At 43.5% G+C, this 20,129-nt stretch overlaps 1 protein-coding gene across 1 annotated transcript; it reads left to right on the top strand.

Moving 5' to 3' along the window:
- Window positions 1-953: 953 nt before the first annotated feature.
- On the top strand, window positions 954-20,110 carry PKN3 (protein kinase N3). Its single transcript, XM_053962241.1, has 22 exons — window positions 954-1,477; window positions 4,838-5,120; window positions 5,660-5,808; window positions 6,609-6,738; window positions 6,852-7,003; window positions 7,372-7,567; window positions 7,861-8,049; window positions 8,276-8,385; window positions 8,859-9,002; window positions 9,958-10,033; window positions 11,290-11,476; window positions 12,172-12,283; window positions 13,061-13,137; window positions 13,915-13,981; window positions 14,541-14,632; window positions 15,007-15,183; window positions 15,271-15,333; window positions 15,879-15,955; window positions 16,461-16,603; window positions 16,828-16,935; window positions 17,486-17,566; window positions 18,399-20,110. The coding sequence occupies exons 1-22, from the start codon at window positions 1,166-1,168 to the stop codon at window positions 18,609-18,611; spliced, it is 3,138 nt and encodes a 1,045-aa protein (XP_053818216.1). The 5' UTR covers window positions 954-1,165; the 3' UTR covers window positions 18,612-20,110.
- The last annotated feature ends 19 nt before the right edge of the window (window positions 20,111-20,129 follow it).

Here is a 20,129-nt window from a genome sequence, read left to right as displayed (position 1 = left end):
CGAGTGCGTGGTGGGCAAAGGACCCCTGGCGGCACCGTCCCAGCCCAGAGCCCCCCAAGCACATCCCCAGCGACGGCCAAACACAGCCTTGATCTGCTTGAGGTGTGGAAGCATCCCTGCTCCTCTAGAACTCAGTAGTCTACACTTGCTAGTTTGATTTTCCCCTTTCCAGTATTTCCACTGAATGAACAGTCAAATTAAAATAATTGCTTAAACACTAAACAGAGCCTGGACCATGTTCTAAATAGCATCAGGTTTCTGAAGGGTTTATATTAATCAAATGCACTTGCTTTATTAACAACAAGGGCATATTCAAAGGCTTTGTATTAGTTTAAGGCTTTATTAATTCAAGTCAGTTAAGCTAGGTTCAAATTTTTAATTTTATGATGAGTTCATTTTATTAATTACTCAGTTGCAAATCACTTACAAAATGTTTAGGCTAAAAAAACTTTTCTAATTAAGTAAAAGGAACACGTTTCTGTTTATTAGTATATTTCTAAATTTGTATGTGGGAATATTATCACCTCCAAATGCCTTCTGATTCACAGTTGTGCACTGCTCCATGATTGAAAAGCATTTTAGGATAGTAACATGTAATACTGCTGAGGAGCGTCTTTAAACACCTGAAAACAACAAGTATATTTTTATTTTGTTTAAAGCACTGGGCCTGTGACACACTGTCGGTTCTGTGTGATGTTGTGGCACTACTGCAGCACGGTGTTTTTTCTCTACGGTAGCTAGGGGATTGCTGCCAGCCTCGCCAATGTGGGACGTTTTTGCACTCAAATACCCAGCAGAAACTGCGTGTGAAGGGGCAGTTCTGCAGGGGAAAGCTTCCCCAGAGCCCAGCATCGCCCAGTTCCAGGGATGGGATGCAGGGATCCCGTCGCAAGGAGAGCTGCACTTCGCTGGTTCCCCTTCGAACAAGCGCCGGTCACGAGCCCATGTAGAGAACTGAAACTGGGAACCACCCGATGGCCCCAGCACAAAGGGCCGGGCTGGGGCCACCCGGGGCTTTCTGCTCAGGGCTCCCAGAGGGACGGCGCGGGGATCCGCCACTGTGCCTCCCGTCCCTTCCCTCCGGCACGGACCCACAGCCTCCACAGTGCCACCGCGGGCACTGACCCCGCCAGCCTCTCTCCAGCCTCCCCTTCCCCGGCGGGCGATGTCCGGTACCTCCGCGTCCGCGGCGTCCTCGCTCCTTCCCGCCGCCTCACGGGACCTCCACCGCGCGTTTCTCCTCGGGGCGGGCGGAGGCGGGGGCACCTCCTCAGCCGGGGCCCGGAGCGGCGGCTGCCCCGGGGCCGTGTGGGGAAGGGCGGCTCCCGCTCCTTGTCCCGCTCCCGCTCCCGAGGGCCGCCCGCCGGCAGCTCCCCCGGGCCGCCCCCGCGAGAGGGCGCTGGCGGCGGCCCCGGGACCGCCGAGTTTGAAAAGTGCCGGTCCGGGCGGAGCAATGGCGGCAATGGCGACCCCGCAGGTGAGCGCTGAGGGCTCGGGGGTGGCAGCGGGCCGAGCAGCGCCTTGGGGGAAGGCGGTGCCCGCGCCTTTTGGGGTTTTCTGTGCCCTCTGGGGGTCCTTGTACACTTTGGAGGTCCCTCCATCCATGCCCGGCATGGAAAGCACCGCACCCCGCTCCGCCCTTCGGAGGTCCCTCCATCCATGCCCCCGCCGGGAAAGCGCTGCGGCCCTCTGGGAGTCCCTGTGTCCTTTGGGGGTCCCTCCATCCATCCCCCGCCGGGAAAACCCTATATCCCGCCCCGCCGGGAGCCCCCCAGAGGCGGCTGTGGTGGGGGGCTTCACGCCGCTCCCCCTCCGCTCGAATGGCCGCGCTCCAAGGAGGTGGGAGAGGGCGTGGGAAGCTGGTGGGATCCCCTAAAAATGTCCCTCTTCACCTCAGGGAAATGGGGTTCGGGCCAAGTTGGTGCCTGCTGAGGAAATCTCTCGGCGTCGAGGAGGTGTTGGGGGCGAGGCGGCTGCTGGGGCTGGCGCGGGGCCGGGAGGGCAGCCAGGCTCCGTGTTGGGAAAACATTCGTTGTCTGGAACAAGCTCCTCGGAGAAGAGGGAGATGTTCTGCCCTCTTCCCTTGAGACGGAAGTTTCAAGCCTAATCTAGGAAAGAAGGGACAGAGAGACCGACACAAAGAGCGCTGGCTGCCGCCCGCCCGGGTTCTTCCCATCCCGGTGCTTCCCGGGCTCGCTGCTTCCCACCCTCAGCCTTGGAGTTGGGAATGCTCCAGGCAGGACCGCAAGTGTCTTTTTCCTAAATTAGCCGTGACTTTTTCTTGTATGACATGAATATAGCTGGCATGAGGCTCCCCAACATGGGTCTCATCCCTACGGCACAAAGTTGTTGTGAAAGCTGGGATTTAAGATGTCCTGGGAATGTTTGGGCTGCAGGGAGGATGGCAGCCTCACTACTGGCTTATTAAATCAATTTCTGTTTTAGTGTTGAAAGTGTAAAGGCCAGGTCTGCTCTGGGCTTTGTGCAGGTGAAACTCATTTCCAAGCTGGGCATAACTGATGGGATGGGATCTCCCTGGCTGCAGTCCAAAGGATTAAGTGTAACGCATACTGCTGAAATTTTTGCTAGTTAGAAAGCAGTCTGGACACTTGGGTATGACACGAGCCTGGCAGAAGCTCTGGATGAGCTCCAGCATCCCCACTACAAGTGCCAAAAGCCAGCCAATTTCAGCTACTTTGGGTATTTCTCTGCAAGCTGTAAATGTATTTCAGGATTGTGTTGGAGACTGACCTTTCCAGGGAACCCTAGAGCAGCTGCAGCACAACTCAGCTGTGGCAGTGTCCTGACACCCCACCGAAATTCCTGAGTCAGAAGGCAAAATGGCTCAACCCAAATGCAAATTTATCTTTCCCATGCTTCTCAAAAATGGAGTGTTTTATCTTCCTGGTGCAAACAATGTTGATGTTATGACACCCTCTGATCCACAGAGGGGAAGATGGGGAAGTGAAACATGTTGCATTCTAAATATAGAAATTTATCCTGGTGCATTTAGTGATATTCAGATTAGCTTTTGGCAGAGACTGATGTAGAGGAAAATTGACCTGAGAACTGCCGAGACTGTACCTGTTCTCTGAATCAATACCCAGAGCCTCATATTCAGCACCTTTTATTGGTATTACTGTTGTACCACTGCTCATTCCTTTACTTTGAGTGGATGCGGGGGGGGAAATTCTTACACTCGTTTGCATAATTTGGATAGAAGATGAATCTATGTGCTTTTATTAGTTATTTAAATGAGAATTGTAACCATCAAACTCATTTTAGTAACTTGCTACAGACTGAATAAAGAGCTTTTTGATTTTCCAGCTAAGGGCTGGTAAAGGTTGCCTGTGACTCAGGAGCTCCATGATTCAAATTCTTCCTCACAAAACTTTGGATGTCTTTCAAAGCTCTGGCTTAGTTCCTGGCTTTACTAATTGGGCGAGAACTTCCTGAAATCAGGATGTTAGTCTGAACCTTTTTGTTTTGCTACCAATCTGAACAACTCCTATTTTGGCTATTGTGGCCAAAGCTTGGATTTAGGCCAACTTTTAAAGTGGATTTTTTTCCTATTTTTCCTTTGTGCTATTGGACTGAAATTGTAGCAAAAACTAATCAAGGATGTTTGGTTGAGTCTTTGATTAAGTAATTGTTTCTGGAGGAGGCTTTGGATGCGCAGCACACTCTGGAAGTGTATTAATGTACATGAGCAACACAAAGCCATCATGGTTTGTTGTTGGAAATGTGGTCAACCAGTGAGAGAGTGTGAAAACTAGTTGGGATTCCCGAGCCCTGTCTTGAGGCACTGATGTGCTCTGTGATGTTAAGCCAGTTACTGTAGCAGTACTTGACCACTTCTTTTGCATTTAAGCCGTGAGTGTGAGTCATTAATGTGAGGTTATGGATGCATTCATTGCTTTGGATGCCTTAAAGCTGTTCTTCCTGTTGAAGAGAGAAGCACAAGCTCTTGCTTGGATGTGTTCTGGTGTTGGGTAGCACCCTTAGGGATGGTTTGCAGCTTCTGTATGAATCCAGTGTTTATTTGAGCAGTGAGATAAACCTCTGCTCTGCCCAAACTGGGTATGTCCAGAGTCTGTGACAGAGCAGCTCTGTCCAGAGCTCTTGCTGAGCCATGTATCACTAGAACAAGTGGTATTGGAAATTATGTAAAACAAAGCCCAGGACAAACGTGAATGTCACTAATGCTACTCAAAATAATCAGTGTTTATCGTGGCCTTTAGAGAACAGATATTGAGACATTAGTGTGCTCACCTTTTCAGACACAGCAGACAGTCAGACTTATTCTTTTGCTTGTTCATTTGTAGAAACAGCTGTAGGGCTTGCGATTTTCTTCTTCAGGGACAACAGCTGAGGGTTAACACATGCTTGTGGCATTCCTAAAAGCTCTAACAGATTAGCTGAGATGTGTCTTTAAGCAGTCAGCATCAAGGCATAAGCAGATAAAAATCTGTATCTAAAACATTATACTGGTAAAAGTTAATGTTGATCAGAGCAAGGGCAAATATTGGCTGAGCTTTGATTCTTGAAGAACAAAGATGTGTGTAGACATTAAATAACAAGGAGATGAGTAAAATGAAGTTTTTCTCTCCATTATGGTTTAAAATCAAATTAAGGCATGTTAAGATCAAAGTTGTGTTCTGTCCTCTGCAATTGAAATGTAGGTTTGTCTTCTTGAAAAATTGGTGAAAATATTGACTTCAGAATTTCTGAAAGAAATGAAGGAGTGGAATCTAATGAGAGTATTGCTGCAGTGTCGTAAAAATGGTTGAACAGTGTTCTCTCTGAAATTCTCTTGCTCAATGCTCTTGGGCTGCAGGGCAGCTCTCTCTTGCAGCTGGGCAATGATGTGAACTTAATGGACCCAGGCTTCCAGCAGAAACTGGAGGGTGAGAAGGAACTGCTTCGCCGGGCTATACAGAAAGAACTGAAAATTAAAGAGGGAGCAGAAAACCTGCGCAAAGCGACAACAGACAGAAAGAATCTTGTTCACATCGAGCATGTGCTGAAATCTTCCAACCGAAAACTGGAGCAGCTGCACTGGGAACTTCAGGAGCTCAATGCAAGGATTTTGATAACAGAGAAGGAGAAGAGTACAACAGGTAGTTCTTGGATCATGATTGACTGGAACATTCTCTTAGAGTGCTTCAATCTCTAGAGATACTGAACTGATATAGTTGTCTATTGAGGGCTCACGAATAGTGGGAGCTTCTTGGTATTTAGCTGATGAAATTATCTGTGATTTTAAAAGTTCAGAATGGTGCTATGAAGGTGAAAGGAGGTGTAGGGAGAAAACCAGCTGAGAGTGGTGGGCATGGGCAGTATTCAGGAATAGGTTGTAGGTGGAACTGAAGAGATTTGAATAAAATTTCTGGGCAGTTCAACATCCAAGTATTTTATAGGACAATGAGTATAAAATTGGAAGAGTGCTTGTTAGGACAGGTTCATTGATAAATTAATAAATATTTACAGATATGAGCTTCAGCTTCATTTGAAAGTGTTTCCCAATCAGTTTTGTAGACAAGACCTTTTTGTACCTCATTTTATAGCCTAACTTTCCTTTTCAGAGTCACCCATCTGTAACGCGGTGAAATGAAATGTGACGAGATGACTAATGGTATTGATTGTGTTGTTTGTGCAGATGGATCTGTATCTCCAGATCCCTGTCTCTGGGAAAGAAACCCAGACCCCATGGCAAGGAAGGTTGAAGCTTTGAAAAAGCAGCTTCATGTTGAAATGAAAGTGAAACAAGGAGCTGAGAACATGATCCAAATGTATTCAACATCCAAGGTAAGCAGGAATAAAGAGCCATTGGGAGCATGGATTACTGGATCAAAATTTGTATTTTAAGTCTATACACAAATCTCTCACTGATAATTGATTTGGGAGAGAAATTAATTTGCAAAGTTTGCTTGCCTGAATCCTAGCTCTGTACTTTGAGTCTCAGCATAATGACAGCACATGAGGGTGGTATAAGAGGTACATTAAGTCACTGATGAGGAAAGAAAGCTAAGAAAGCATTGGTATTGTAGCTGAGTTAGTTGGTGTGATGTTTTGATATCATTGAGTTGTTTAGGATAAAGCACAGCATGTGGTATCTCTTTATATGAGAAAAAATTTCAGAGGTTTAGTGGATTCATATTCATCTTATTTTTTGAGTTTGGCATAATCGTATTTAAAAGTCAAAAGATAATTTAAAACATTTCAAATCCAAGCTTATTATGAAGCTTAATTCAATAAGACCAGCAGTGTAAGAGGGCTGTGATATTTTTATTTGTTCAAAACCTCTGCTCTGCTTACAGAACACTGTAAGTGCAGTTAACCAGGGAACAAGGAGTCTCAGTGACTGCAGGATTTGGTATTAACTGGGCATGTCCTTGACCTGTCCTTTCCCTCTGCAAATGGAGATCGTGATCTCAGAGTCCTTGATCCTCAGTGGTGCCTCCTTTACACAACTACTTGTGTATTTCATTTCAGAGTCAGTTATGACCCTTTGTGCAAGTACCACCTCACCCTCATATGCGAGCACATCATCATCACCCATTTTTAGTGATCATGGTTCTCTCTCTGCATCTGATTCCTTTTGGCAGGAGCGGAAGCTGTTGGCTACAGCTCAGCAGATGCTTCAGGACAGCAAGACAAAGATTGAAATAATCCGCATGCACATTGTGAAAGTGTCTCAGTCAGCAGGAGGGATGGAAGATACAGTGGATCCAGGAGGTAACATGCTTTAAGTAACTGATACAGCCCACAACAGATGCAGACAGAGGCCTAAGATCCACAGTACTCGGTTGGTTTTCATCCTTGCCATGTTTTACCTCCCAAATGGCCAGTGAGGATGGGGACCACCATCAGTGCTTTGGAGCTGCGGATTGAGGAGCTGAGGCATCATCTGCGCATTGAAGCTGCTGTAGCGGAGGGGGCGAAAAATGTGCTGAAGATCCTGGGGGGGAGTCGGGTACAGGATCGCAAGTTTTTGGCTGAGGTAAGCAGACATTGCTCAGGCCTTCTTGAGAGGGTGGTTTCATGCCTCCACATTAGTGATTTAGCATGAACGAGCAGGGTTAACCAAGTTACTAATTTAGGAATTTCTTATCTCTCTGCCAAGACAGACTGGGATCACTTCCCCTTCTAGGCATAGTGTTCCTTGCTTTGGTGAAATTTCTCAGGAACATCAGAAGTGACACTGGTGGGGGTTCAAGCTCTATGGGAAAATATTTTATCTTTGTTCTGTATTAGCAAGATGTTGTCTTGTTGGGTTCTTTTTAAGCTTACTCTAGTTCATAATACCTGGTCTGCATGGCTCTACATGGAAAATTTCTGCCTGCTTTCTGTTCTCCTTCACACTGGTAGGCTCAGGGTCGTTTGCAAGAGTCCTCTCAGAAGATTGATCTGTTGCGTTTCTCCCTGGAACGTCAGCTCAGTGAGCTTTCTCCTGATCACCCAAAAAGAGCACTCATCAAACAGGAACTGGTAAACACTTCCTCCCTGGGAGCCCGGCATGGCAGCATCCAACCCACTTCAGTCATCAAACCTACAGCCCTTACAGGTAAAGGGATCCTGCATCACATGTTGTGAGGAGGACAGAGAGAAAAATTAATTCTGTTTCTTCTCATTGTTGTCACATGGACATTGGATTTTCTAGCAGCTGGACTTCTGTCTTCTAGGTCAGGCAGAGCTTTCTGAGCATACATATTTGCAGTCTAATAATCTGGAGTCAATTTAAACTATTAACCAAGAAATCATGAATCTAAGAAATTCTGGGACCTCTTTGAGGCCAGGCTGACTGGAATCACTTTATTTTTACATAATAATATTCCTTATTCTCCTAAAATTCCTCAGGAACACTGGAAGTGAGACTGATGGGGTGTCAGGATCTATTGGAAAATGTTCCAGGACGTTCCCGAATGACAAGTTCTTCTCCCATCTGTGGCAGCCCAAGTGATTTGAGGTCCCTTTCCCGAACACGAGTTGGCCTGGGCATCCATGGCCGTGGTGTTGCAGGAAAATACCGGAATGAAGAGCCAAGTAGTGAGTACAGGGTTCCCTGTTGACCTGCTGGTGGCATATCAGAGCAAGGATCTCACTGGATCAGCCTGGTACAAGTGTTATTATAAGAAACCCAGTTTCTGCAAAACTAAGAGAATGAATTGCATTATGCCTGGTCCTCCTGGGACTCTCCTGGAAATTGGTTGGGATTTCTACCTTCAGCATGAGAGATTAAACATTATAATCCATGTTTTCCTCCTTTGTCCAGATGAGGTCCTTGCTGTGCTCAAAGTGGACAATAAAGTGGTTGGCCAGACAAACTGGGGACCAGTGAATAACCAGGCGTGGGACCAGAGCTTTGCCATTGAGCTGGACCGGGTAAGTCTGCCTCAGATCCATGTGGTGTTTATTTTTCCATTTAACCTTACCTGATTTGCTTGTTTAGCTGTCATTCCACTTAGCTCAACCCCATACTGCTGCTGTCCCCACGTCCTTTGATTTGCCAGTTAGCTCGGCCTTCCCCTGAAGGCAGAGCATCACTGCCAGAGATTCAGCTTGAACAGCATCTGCTGTCATTCTCTCCTTATCTAAGCAGTTTCATTTCATCTTATCAGCAAAGTGGCTCTTAGGGATTTCTAAATGGGGACTCCAAGAAGGTCTGTAGCTAAGAAGATCTAAAGACATCAAAAGCAGGGAACAGAAGCACTAAAGAAGTATTTTATGTATACTTTTTAGTTTACTGATTTTATTTATTTTTTTTTTTACAAATACATGTGCCATTTCTAGAGCATGGAGCAGTACGTAATTATTCTGCCTTTGTTTTCTCCCCCACCATTCACCCATCCCACCAGTCTCGTGAGCTAGAAATTGCAATTTATTGGAGGGATTGGAGAGAACTCTGTGCAGTGAAGTTTTTACGTTTGGATGATTTTCTTGATAATGAACGTCATGGGATGTGCCTCTCGCTGGAGCCCCAAGGAATGCTTTTTGCAGAGGTATAAATGTAAGCTTTGTTCCTTTCTCAGAGAATTCCATCTGTTTAGGTTGTCTGTCCTGAAAGCATTTGTTCAACCCAGAGTACAAGGAATGGAAGGAGCAATAATCTAGAACTGTAGAATGATACCTGAAACCCTCTTGCATCAGTAGCCCATATAAGAATAAGGAACAACACGATAGAATAGATGTGCACATGCCATAGCCTGGAGTGACTCTTCAGCTGCTCTGCTGTAACTATGTGTGTGCTGTGAAATCCATTCGTTTTTATTTGCTTTCGTTATGAGTCATTGGTGGCACTTTAATTAAACATATGGCTTAATGGTCAGGATTGAATCACAGAGACTGTAAAATCAGAGATCCAAACTCCCTCTGGCTATGCTTATTTTACATCTTTCTGAGGCTAATAATAGTTTGAAGTACCATCAATGTAGAGATAATCTCGATAATCCCTTAAAAGCCACAGTATTTTCTCCTTTGTGTTGTGATGAAAGTTCCTGTGATTTTCATTCCAAAGTAGGATCCAAACTTCATGTACCAAAATTTGCCTTCTCTCCCTGCCTTCTTGTTTTTTGTGGTTGGTTTGTGGCATTTGATTTTGGTTTTTGTTGTTTTTATTCTGTGCCATGAACTACTGTGTTTGTTATCCTACAAATGGGCGTGTTCTTTATGCATGGTTTCACAAATTAGATAAAGTTTTTGGGAGATACAAATTGGTCTTAATTCTGGGAGTTTTCTCAATTTCAGGTAGCAGATAATTCCAATCTCTAAACCCACAACTGAAGTAGCAGCTGATTAGAGGGTGAATCTAGAATAACTGAGTCTGGAGTCTGGGATTGACTCGAAATTTACCAAACAGATAGGAATGGAGATTTTGATAAGAAAACAGGCATGTGAAAATTTGGGTTTACAATTTAAATGGAGAATCCTGACAAATCTCTTTTACTTCTCTGACAGGTGATGTTCTGTAATCCTGTCATTGAGAGGAAGCCAAAACTGCAGCGACAGAAGCGCATTTTCCCCAAACAGAAAGGTGAGGTACTGGAGAAGTGACTGTCCAGGGTGAGAGCAGGGGTTTGCACAAACAGGTTCTGCTGTCCTACTCGATCTGAGAGATGTTAAAACTCTTTCTAATTACTGTGTTTGTGAAAGTTTGTTCAGTCACATGAAGTGCAGGCAGTCTGGCTACAGCACCATCTGTAATGTAGTATTGTCATGGCGCTGCTACTCACAATTAACATTGCTAGAGAGATTTAATTGCTAGTTATTTAACAGACTACTTAGCTCTGGGGCATAAGAAGGACATGGATCTCTTGCAGCAAGGAGGGCCACCAAGATGCTCAGAGGGCTGGAGCCCCTCTGCTCTGGACACAGGCTGAGAGAATTGGGGCTGTTCAGCTCAGGAAGGCTCTCAGGAGACCTTGGAGCCCCTCCCAGTGCCTTAAAGAGGCTCCAAGAAAGCTGGAGAGGAACTTTGGACAAGGGTCTGGAGTGACAGGACAAAGGGAGAATGGCTTCCCACTGGCAGGGCAGGATTAGATGGGACATTGGGAAGAAATTGTTCCTTGTGAGGGTGGTGAGGCACAGGTTGCCCAGAGAAACAGTGCCTGTGCCATCCCTGGAAGTGCCCAAGGCCAGGTTGGATGGGGCTTGGAACAGCCTGGGACAGTGGAAGGTGTCCCTGCCCATGGCAGGGGGTTTGAATTGGATGGTCATTAAAGTTCCTTCCAATCCAAACCATTCCATGATTCTATGAGAAGGTCCAGGACTCAAACTGTGCATTTAACCACCCATGCTGTTACTGATAAACAGATATTGGAAGGTTTTCTGGAAAACTCTGAATGACAGAACACTGTAGCATTAACAGGCTACTGACTGTCAAGTCTGTGGAGCTGGCATCTCAGATTTATGAGATTTATGGACTGGAATAGCTTGCATACTTTTGTATTTCTCTGCAAATTCTTTCTTGTGAAGCTGAATAAGGTGAAACTTTACATACTGAGCTTTTGTGGCAATGGGGATAAGTGAGACTTTATATTTAGACTCTTCAGGAAGTAGTAAAAATAATGAAAATATCCCAAATATTTCACTCTTTTTAACACATTTTCATAAACATGATCATCATCATCATTAATCTTTATTCCCTGAAGAAAAGCCCATTCTCCCAAGGGTAAGCTACCCTTTTGGGGTAACCCACAGGTGTTTAGTTGAAAACTAGAGTTTAACACTATGTGAGACTGTAATTTATGTGTTGTGTTCTTACTCGTGGTTTGACTCTGGCTCCTCCAGGGAAGGAATTTCTCCGAGCTCCTCAAATGAACATGAATGTTGCAGCTTGGGGTCGCCTGATGATGAGTTTCCTCCCTCCCTGTAGTTCCATCAGCACGCTGAGTCCCCCACTTCATGATCCCAATCACACAGACTTTCCTCCAGTTTCCCCACAAAGTCATGGTGATTCAGTGTCCAAACTGAGTAGGTAAGTGATGTCCTGAGTGTTGGAATGGCTGTAGGGTAGATCTTAAAATTCTGTTGCACCTTACTGAGGTGGAGGAAGATACTGATGAGAGAAATTTGTCTAGAAAAAAAAGTTGTACGGTTTCTGTGTTCTAAAGGAACGAAAATTCCATTCATTAAATGTCTTCACCAGAACTATGCAAGGTCACCATGTAATTGTTGTGATAAAAATGCACTCTGCTTTCATGAGTAATGTAGCACTCAGAAGGGACATAGCTGAGATTTTGAATGTGCTATAGAAGAAAATTTCCCCCAAAATATTTTTTTTTTTAAATTGAATCAGTTATTCTCCAAAGAGATTATTCCCACTGATGCACAGGACCTAGGAAAGTAAAAAAAAATTACTCAGTTACTGTGTTTCTATTAAAATCAAGATTTCTTTAAATTCTTGACTTATTTCTACATACCTGTGTTTCATTAATTTTATAATGAAATAAATATAGAGAGCCAGTGTTAGAATGTGAGTCTAATCAACTTTTAATTAATTTAGGGGAGAATATTTCTTGTTGGGACTTCACAGACTTATGGTGTGAGCCAGGGAGTCCTGTGGTCCAGTGACTTGGACCGAACTAGCACAGCAGAGGTGATGCAAAGGTGTCTGTGTAAAATGCTCTGCCCTGAGGCAAAATCTCCTTCAATTCTGTCTTACAAATGCAGTGACTTCCCTGTGGCTAAGCTTACATTTGCTGATGAAGCACCACCCAAGCCTCCACGCCTTTTTCTGATGGCCAACTCCAAGGAATCAACGCCCTCTCCTGCAGATTCTCCGGTAACCCTCTGGGCTAATTGGAAGTGTTGTCTCTGCTGGTTGGTGTTCTTTCAAGGCCCTGTTCTTCTAATTTATTACTGAAGAAATTTGCTGTACTTTAGGCAGGTGCCTCATTAGCTGGCTGATCTCTAGGAATTCAGAATCCCATGAACCATTTTGGCATGGAGTCTTTAAAAAGAGTTGCACTTTTTTTTTTTTTTGGAGATGCAAAAATGGGGGGTTAGGTCAGCATTGGGAATTCAGACCAAGAGTACAGAACAGACGACACAGAGAAAGCAGGGAAGGAGGGTCAGCAGGCTTTCAGGAACAAATGAGGTTCTTTGTCATTAAAGAAACTGGACAAAACTAAGAGCAGGTCTACTTTTCTGACAGGAAGGAGCAGGAAAATTGCTTTGAGCAGTAAAATGACCTGTTCTACCACCTGTTTCTACCCTTTCTAATTTGGCTTTTGTGATAGAGGAAACTGCATTCTTTGATTATTGTGACTCTTGACATGAGATGCCATTTTCTAGGAAGTAAATGTTCTAGACTTTTAAAAGTGTTTATTTTAAAAGATTTGACCTTATAAAAATCATTGTACATGGGAATAGTTTTGTGTGCTTATAGACAATCTGGTTTTATGCTACTTACATCCAAGCAGAGGCAATGACCATCTGCAAGAACATGTCTGTGTGGTCATGCTGGATCCTGACAGAGGAGAAGAGTTGGATGTGGGTGTTCAGGTTAGACTTGGTAATTTCAGAGAATGACTGACTGTATTTTTCTTTCTCCTCCTAGTGCCTGAAGAGGCTACACGTTGAGGAGAAATCTTGCAGCTCTCCTGTAACAGGATTTCCAATCCCAGCGTCTCCAAGGTAACTGTGGATAATATGGGCTGTCTCAGGTCACAGATTAAAGAGTCACTGGGATCAAATTTTCTAGCATGAAGTCTAAAATTTTGCTCAAGGTGTGCTTTGGTTTCTCAGCAACAAATCCTTACTGCTGAGTGCAGACAATACAATGAAAAATCTGCTCTGAACTTCACTTGTCTAAATGTCTGCTGTGTCTTATCTGTTCATTAACCCAAATACTGAGCCCCTTGGTACGCTGTGCACTGCAGTGTAAGAGGTGATTTAGTAGAAGGTAAAGTCATTTAGCTATCTTCAAGGGCTTTCTTGTGTTTGAAATGCTGTGGTGTAGTATATTTAGATGTGTCTGTGTGCTAAGTAATACATTCCAGAACTACTTTTGGCATCCCTCACACTCTTCTATTTCTATTGATTTGCAGTACACTGTCTCTCGTTATGATGGGAGGCATTAACCAGGAAGTTGATTATAGTCCGTGGCACTTACACAGACACATTTTGTATATAACAAGGATACTCAGCAGTAAATATACGCAGGGCAAGTAAATAAACAGTTTATTATTATTGAAAAAAGACAATTTCCTTACATCAGGGTTACTTTCTTCTTTCTTAAGTAGCAGAACAGTAGCACAAGCTTTAGTTGTCAGGATTAGGTGAGGGGTGGTTGGCACAGCTGTTTGCTTTCCTTTTTGCTATACAGAGCTTCTTTCCTTGACACAAACACACACTCCTTTGTTATCTGCTCATGAATCTCTTGGGTACTATCTCTTCTCTGTTTTTCTGCAGGAAAAGGACAGTTCAGCTGGAGGATTTTCACTGCATTGCTGTGTTGGGCCGTGGCCACTTTGGGAAGGTAGTGGAGAAGTCCACTGTGGAGGGGGGCAGTGGTTATGACAATGGGGCTCTGCCTGGAGGTCTGAATAGAAATATTGCAGGACAGAAGAGATCTGTTGCAGTGCAGATATGGAACAACAAACCCAGCCCAGCCACATGAGCAGCTGGTAACTGTTGTTAACAGTCAAAATTCCTGAGGATTTGTGACTTCAAAGCTGTCCTGAGAGTGCTAAATGAAAGCATACCATTACCATTCCTTTCATGAGGATCACTACTGGAAGAGCTCCATTCCCAAAACTTTGCAAGCTCCCTCTGTGAGAACTCTGAGGTGCTCCCAAAGCACTGGGCCAGCTCTGATAGTGCTGTCTGGGAGAAGGACATAACTTACACTGACATCCTTCTGGACTGCTGCAGCACAAGGAGTAAAACAGAAGTGCTGTGTTTTTTGAGTTCCCTGAGTTTGGTCTTGGGGATGACTGTATGGAGTGGATGGAAATAGTTGGTGTCAATTTGAGTTAAAGCAATCTGATAAGGAAATACGAGATTGCTTAAAGTACAGCTTTTCTGTTGTCTTTCAGGTGCTGCTGGCCCAATACAAGGCAACTGGGAGGCTGTATGCCATCAAAGCCTTGAAGAAAAAAGACATTATTAGAAGAGATGAAATTGATAGGTGAGCTTTGTTTAGAGATGGTACTATTGCCAGAGGCTACATTACTACAACTGTAATCAAATGTTAGCAGGTATGGTACTGGCTGTGTACTGGCTGTGGTACTCTTAAGGTTAAATGTGACCTTAAGACTTGGATAACTAAAATCAGAAACAAGGAAACTTAGAATGCTGTCTAACTTTTTTAAGAATGACACCTGAAGAGCACTCTAAAACTTAAGGTTTGGAAGTATATAAGATAAATATTATATTAGCCTTCATTTTTTATTTCTCTAACTTCAGATGTAAAGATTTTCTTCTTCATCCTCTCTTTCGCAAAGCAGGCATTTCTGCTGAGTCTGTTTAGCACTGACGTTTTTGTTCTTTGAATCCTGGCAGCTTGAACTGTGAGAAGCGAATATTTGAGGTGGTCAATTCTTCTGATCATCCATTCCTTGTGAACATGTTTGCATGTTTCCAGACCCCTCACCATGCCTGTTTTGTGATGGAATACACTCCAGGTGGGGATCTGATGATGCGCATACACGAAGATGTCTTTCCAGAGCATATGGCACAGTGAGTTAGAATTACTCTTGTCTCCAGGCACTATACATTTTTAACTTGAATCTCATATATTGCCTGATAACTATTTCTGTCTTTTAGGTTTTATACAGCCTGTGTAGTCTTGGGGCTCCAGTTCTTGCATGAGAAGAAAATTGTTTATAGGTAATGCAGCAGAGACTCAAGACAGTTCAGCAACTTGAAGGTTGATTTTTCCTGTAGCTGTGTCTGGAGCTCACTTTCTTGCTGGGGTTTCTAATCTTTCTGCCTGTCTTTATTTTCCCTGTCACTATCAGCATGTTCATCGTGCTCACAGTAGAGAAAGTCACCTAGAAGCTATTCATCTGGCATGTTGCAGGTGATTAATCCTCTGTGACATGTCAATACATTCTGGGGGGCACCTGTAAGTCACTGCTTTCTTTTCACTGGGATAGTCAGGTAATTTGTCATGCTGTTGTGGGAGCTCTTTTCCAGATGAATAATCCCCACCCAACTCCATGCTGCTTTTTGAGCCTTCTGTTTAGGGGAAAATATCAATCAATTAAGGGGAATCTTCCAAAAAATGCACGATTAAACCAAATGTAGACTTTACTTAATCTAGATTTTATTCTCTTGATTAACATCTTCCTTCTACCTCTTGCAAAAAAGCTGTATTGGATGGCAATCTTCAGTCTTCATCCACTGTTTTCTTTCATCTCCTGTGCTTGCAGGGACCTGAAATTGGATAATCTCCTTTTAGATGCTGAAGGATTTGTGAAGATCGCAGATTTTGGATTGTGTAAGGAAGGTGAGTAACTGGAGAAGCTTAAATTGAGCCATCAGAATTAGTTTAGGATCTAAGGGCTTTAGTAGGTGTTTGTGTGTAACTTGTATTAATCCCCATTTTAAAAATTACCATCAAAAACGCCAAACAACAAAAAACCCCTCACCTGTCTGGCCATGATAAATTTGGGAAGAATACCTTGTTGTGTAATCTTCAGGAGATTTATGAAAGCATTTAAAATGTGCTTGTTTGCTCAAAGGAGCCAGAGTATAGCATCATATAAAACATGTAGATGAATAAATGAGCAATGGAACATGCAGGAAGTTCCCTTGGGTTTGCTGGTTATTTAAGCATTATCTGTATATTTGTTATTTGGAGTCATTGGGGGCCTCAGGTTTCACACTTCTCACTGGCAATTCCCCGTGCCCAGGTAACATCAAGTGACAAACTACAGTTTCAGGAGGTGAGGCTGCATCAGATTCATTCAGTAACTTGTGCTGGATTTTACCGAAGTGTCCTTTTCCTACAGGAATAGGTTTTGGAGACCGGACAAACACCTTCTGTGGCACCCCTGAGTTTCTGGCCCCGGAAGTGCTGACAGACATCTCGTACACACGGGCAGTGGACTGGTGGGGCCTGGGTGTGCTCATTTATGAGATGCTTGTTGGTGAGGTAAGGTCAGCTTCCCTTATGGGATCTCACTAACCAGGCTTGGGACTTGACCACCCGAGGTAAAATATTGCTAAACATAACCAATTAATTAGTACTTCAGTTACATTTTTCTCATTCATAGTGCTTGCCAAACAGTTGCCATACAACTCCCTGCTATTCTCATGCCTATTTAATAGTGAGGAATAGGTGCTATGTGGATTGATAATAGAATGTCCCAATTGCAGTCACCATTCCCTGGAGATGATGAGGAGGAAGTCTTTGACAGCATTGTCAATGATGAAGTTCGGTATCCACGATTCCTTTCAACTGAAGCACTTTCCATAATCCGTAAGGTAAAGGGCTGATGGGTCTCTGGGAGCCTGAGAAATATGCATTTACTGTGTAAGTGGATCCAGAGGGACTTGATTAGGATTGTACAGCATTTGTGTGTGTAATCTGGAGCTGCCTACATAGGCTAAGGAAATATTTAAAATTTGCACCTATTTTCTCTTCCTTCTCTTTATGTAAATGCAGTTCTTCTGTGTAAGGATGACTAAGCAGGCTGCTTACTGTTCCTGCCAAGTCTGGCACATAGAAGGGTTGATTCAAGGGCAAGAATGTCACAGTCATTCAGTGGAGATGAATGGATTCAGTTTTTGAATGTGACCCCATAGTCACAGGTGCACAGTTAAGCTGAGATGCTCCATGCAGTTTATGGCAGGTATCTTATCGCTGTTGGCAAATTGTTTACAAGGAACTAGGTCTGAGTTATTCCTGGCAGATGATGACCTTGGTGCAAAGTGAGAATGAAGAAACACCTCCTTTCTTTTGTTTTTCTCTCTGAAACATTATTTCTGTCCATTCTTGTTCCCATTGTTTAATTTTGAACTGATATCTCTGCAGCTGCTTCGGAAATGTCCAGAGCGTAGACTGGGAGCAGGGGAAAAAGATGCAGAAGAAATTAAAATTCAGCCCTTTTTTAAGGTAGGAACTTGGTTTATACCTCTCCCTTGTTTCTTGTGTTTCAGCAGAGAGTGATTTGCTCTCTGTTGGTATTGAGGCTTATTTCCCTTTGTTATCAGGGAGATCTTAGTGATAGTTTCTGTTGCACCTCATTGCTCCATTCAGGAATATGTATTTCAAGTCTTGCTTGAAATGACATCTCCCAAGTCTGTTTTCTGGGATCTTTATGCTTCCAGAGTCAGTTTGTTTCTGATTGTGCTGCTTCTATGTACAAATACACTTAACTTTAGAGACATGAACAAATATTTCTTTTAAAATCAAACTGAAGCATCAAAAATGTTATCTAGTGATGACAGTGATTGTCAGTCAGTCTATGTGATCACCTGCATTTGCAGGATACACATGACTCTTATGAAAAATGGAAGTTAAATTGCTTTTGTCAGGGGTATGTGTTTGTTCCAGGCAAAGGTGTTGCCATCCCTCCTCATTATTACTCATCTGTCCAAAAGTTTTTAGCCTTATAACCCTTGTCTGGCTTTGCACTGGAGCAAGAAAAGAACTTCGATGTCAGCAGAAATTGCTGGGATCCACAGATGCACCTGGCCATGGCTGAGCTGTAGTTTTGTCCCTCCTAAATACAGTTGCAGCTGTAAAATCCACTGCATGGAATCTCTTCACTATCTCCTGTGCTGTTTGTTTTGGGCCTTTTTTCAGTTCTTTCTCTTTTTTTAATTAGTAGAAATAAGACAGGTTGCAAACAATCCGTAAGGGAGGCTGCAATTCTCCCTCTGACTTTCACATTTCATAAATAATCTTTGTGTCAATCTGGCCTGTTGCCTTCCTTTTTGTACAGGGAATTGATTGGAATGCCTTGTTTGCCAGGAGGCTGAAGCCCCCCTTTGTGCCCTCACTAAGAGATCCAACCGACATCAGCAACTTTGATGAAGAGTTCACTTCCCAAAAGCCAATCCTTACTCCTCCTGAGGAGGTTTCTCTCCTAACCCGCAAGGAGCAGACCGCCTTCAAGGACTTTGACTTTGTTTCCAGACATCTTTTAGATGTGTGATTCCTGGGCTACAAAAACGTGAAGAGATTGTTACCACCTTGAGAGACATAGAGAAGACTTTGCAGGGCCAGTGGAAAAGCCAACAGGATTTGTAGTACAGGTAGTGATGATGGCCCCAGTATGAGGTGCCCTGCAAGCTGAATTAACCTGCTGTGGGTTTTCCAGCCTCATGTGTTGGAAGGATCCTGGATGTCAGTTACCTTTAAGGAATAATTAATGTTTGATGAAGTATATCTTCTTCTGTCATTGAACGTAGATGAAATTTGGAATTTAAGCTGGACTTGAAATCAAATCATCTTTGCAACCCAGGTTACTCTTTGCAAAAAGCCTAAGCAGTGTGATTTTTAAAGTTGTAGCATAGCAGGGGAGTGGCCACTTCTCACTGATTTTCTAGAGATGCAGCATTCCCTCCTGGTAATGACTGTATGCCATTTCCCACTCATAAAAATGTTTATGCTAGACAAGGAATGGATTTTAACACTACCAAGACAATGATGTTTGATAATGATCCAAGTGATTTATTGGAAGGAAGATGAATCTTTTTACTTAAGGATGCCAACTCTTAGCTATTGTTTATCATTATATCAAACTCCACAGCTTTGCACATGTTTTTTTCTTTTTTGAAAATAAAGATGCCTTTCTATATAATAAATATTCAGCTTTTCATCTCCTTTGTGTCAGCTGAATGTTTCAGATCAGGGCTAACCAAAATGCTCAACAGGCAGGACTTCAGTTTTCTCCATAAATGCCAGCAGTAATATTTTCTTTCTTTCTTCCTTCTCACTCAGGTTGTCTGTGTACATATTGCACAGTGTCACCAGCTGTCAGATACCAATGACTGCAGTCAGGTTATCTCTCCACAGATTTTATCAGTGTGTACATCCTGTATAATTTTTGGGGACAGCTAAGTAATGACAGTCAGTACTGGAAAATCAGTGAGTAAAAGGTGATTTCATTGCCTTGTAATCTATCTTTGTAATTATACTTGATAACATACATTTTCATAAATTCATAATGTTAGCTCATTGGGCAAAAAGGGAAGGGTTTTTAGAGATAAAGCATCTGATACAAACAAGGACACAATCATTGCTCTTTCAGTTTGTCTTCACCAGATGGAGACAGGAGTGAGACTAAGGCAACTGTGATGTAGCTGGAGGCAAGAATCTAGGGAATTGTTAAGCCAAGGCAGGTCCCAGTGCTTCAGGATTCAGTGAGGTAAGAGCTCTGTTTGTGCAAACCAGGGATATTTCACACTCAACCTAGATTTCCTATTTTCAGAGCCAAGTATAGCTGCTTCTGAAAATTCCCATGTACAAAGATCCTTTCTACCTCCCACTCACCCTAGCAGTGCACTGGCCTCTTTAGAGCAGGATACACATTTTCCTCACTCTTGTTGGAGTGGCAGTTGCTGTTGGCCTCTGTGGTGTGTTTTGTGGCTTTAGTTCAAGGCCACTGAGCAGTGGCAGCACAGTGGATTGTTAGCACAGGTGAAACCTAGAACTTGGGTTCAAAGAGAGA

Source organism: Vidua chalybeata, chromosome 21, assembly GCF_026979565.1.
Source record: "Vidua chalybeata isolate OUT-0048 chromosome 21, bVidCha1 merged haplotype, whole genome shotgun sequence".
Classification (NCBI taxonomy): domain Eukaryota; kingdom Metazoa; phylum Chordata; class Aves; order Passeriformes; family Viduidae; genus Vidua; species Vidua chalybeata.
The sequence above is the reverse complement of the archived record's forward strand: the minus strand, read 5'-3'. Positions and strand labels throughout refer to the sequence as shown.

Bases quoted from the DNA above. Each gene is read 5' to 3' on its own strand.
- PKN3 (XM_053962241.1), top strand. From the start codon at position 1,166: ATGTCCGGTACCTCCGCGTCCGCGGCGTCCTCGCTCCTTCCCGCCGCC. The intron at 10,034-11,289 runs GTGAGGTACTGG...TGGCTCCTCCAG, and splicing joins CATTTTCCCCAAACAGAAAG to GGAAGGAATTTCTCCGAGCT. The intron at 14,633-15,006 runs GTGAGCTTTGTT...GAATCCTGGCAG, and splicing joins AGAAGAGATGAAATTGATAG to CTTGAACTGTGAGAAGCGAA.